The sequence below is a fragment of the Nothoprocta perdicaria genome, unplaced genomic scaffold, assembly GCF_003342845.1.
Source record: "Nothoprocta perdicaria isolate Ctin4 unplaced genomic scaffold, notPer1 scaffold_594, whole genome shotgun sequence".
Classification (NCBI taxonomy): Eukaryota; Metazoa; Chordata; class Aves; order Tinamiformes; family Tinamidae; genus Nothoprocta; species Nothoprocta perdicaria.
The window spans coordinates 59,079-60,536 of record NW_020455859.1 but is presented as its reverse complement, the minus strand read 5'-3'; the positions used below and the strand labels follow the sequence as shown (position 1 = coordinate 60,536).

Below are 1,458 nucleotides of genomic sequence, written 5' to 3'. Positions count from 1 at the left end.
TGCTCCCTCCCCGCGTCGCCAGGGCTCTGAGCTGCGCCCGTCTCTCCCTGCAGCTGGAGGAGGGCCGTGAAGCGGCGCCGGCTGCAGAAGCGGCGCGAGGCCCTGGCCCGCCGGCTGCCCCTGGCCGTGCCGCACTTCGCGGCAGCGCTGCTGCACATCTCGAGGTGCGCGTGCTGCCCTGCGCTGCCCTGCCCTGCGCTGCACTGCCCCGCGCTGCACTGCCCCACACCGCGCTGCCCTGCACTGCACTGCCCCACACTGCACTGTGCTGCACTGCCCCACACTGCGCTGCCCTGCACTGCCCTGCCCTGCATTGCACTGCCCCACACTGCGCTGTGCTGCACTGCCCCACACTGCGCTGCGCTGCACTGCCCCACACTGCGCTGCCCTGCACTGCCCCACACTGCACTGTGCTGCACTGCCCCACACTGCCCTGCGCTGCGCTGCCCTGCACTGCCCCGCACTGCGCTGCACTGCCCTGCACTGCCCCATACTGCACTGTGCTGCACTGCCCCACACTGCCCTGCCCCACACTGCACTGTCCTGCCCTGCACTGCCCTGCCCTGCATTGCACTGCCCCACACTGCGCTGCGCTGCCCTGCACTGCCCCATACTGCACTGTGCTGTGCTGCACTATCCTGCACTGCACTGCACTTCCCTGCCCTGTGTTGTGCTGCCCTGCCCCACACTGCACTGCCCCGCGCTGCACTGCCCCATACTGCTCTGCACTGCCCCACACTGCCCTGCCCTGCCCTGCAGAGCCCTGCACCGTCCCATACTTCACTGCAGTGCCCTGCACTGCCCTACACCGCCCTGCACTGCCCCACACTGCCCTGCAGTGCCGCGCGCTGCCCGCCCGCCCCGGGCCGCAGCAGGCGCAGGGCTCCTCGCGCAGCCTGCCTCCTCCCCATCCTCCTCCTCCTCGCCCGTCCCCGGCCGTCTCCCCGCAGGCTGCTGCAGGAGCTGCGCGCCGTGCACTGGCTGCCGCAGGACGCCGCCGCGTGCCTCTCCTTCCCCGCGCTGCAGCTGCGGCTCGCGCAGGAGAGCAGCCGGGCCCAGCGCCTGCTCCGCAGGTTCTTGCTCCTCTGCTCATCCATCCTGGAGCTGGTAAGCGCCAGCCGGCGCCCTGGGGTGAGCGGSGTGCTCCCCCCGTGCTCCCCATAACCTGTAAGGGTGCGGGGCACCTCCTTTCTCGGAGGTGAGGTCCACAGAGTCAGGGTGGACATTTGGTGTCTGTGGGCTCTGCCTCCAGTGTGCCTRGTGTTTAAGGAAAGAGGTGTTTAGCGAGCTGCTCCGCTGTCTCCTCTGCTCCCCCTTTTCCCCAGTCGCTGCAGAGAGCTCGAACCCCTTTGGGTCTCTCCGGTGGTGCGGGGTTCAAATACGGAGCGGGGGGTTCCCCTCAGGGTGCTTGGTAGGAAGGTGCCTCCCAAGCGCGTCCCGTTCGCTGCCCGCAGGTGC

At 69.7% G+C, this 1,458-nt stretch overlaps 1 protein-coding gene across 1 annotated transcript in view; it reads left to right on the top strand.

The window, feature by feature from the left end:
• Positions 1 to 53: 53 nt before the first annotated feature.
• DNHD1 (dynein heavy chain domain 1) overlaps positions 54 to 1,458 on the top strand; it is a gene marked incomplete at its 5' end in the record, with an annotated part of 50,046 nt that continues 48,641 nt past the window's right edge. Inside the window, 2 exons of the mRNA XM_026049130.1 lie at positions 54 to 164; positions 951 to 1,107. Of these exons, the coding sequence (XP_025904915.1) occupies positions 54 to 164; positions 951 to 1,107 (268 nt within the window). The remainder of the gene's footprint in view (positions 165 to 950; positions 1,108 to 1,458) is intronic.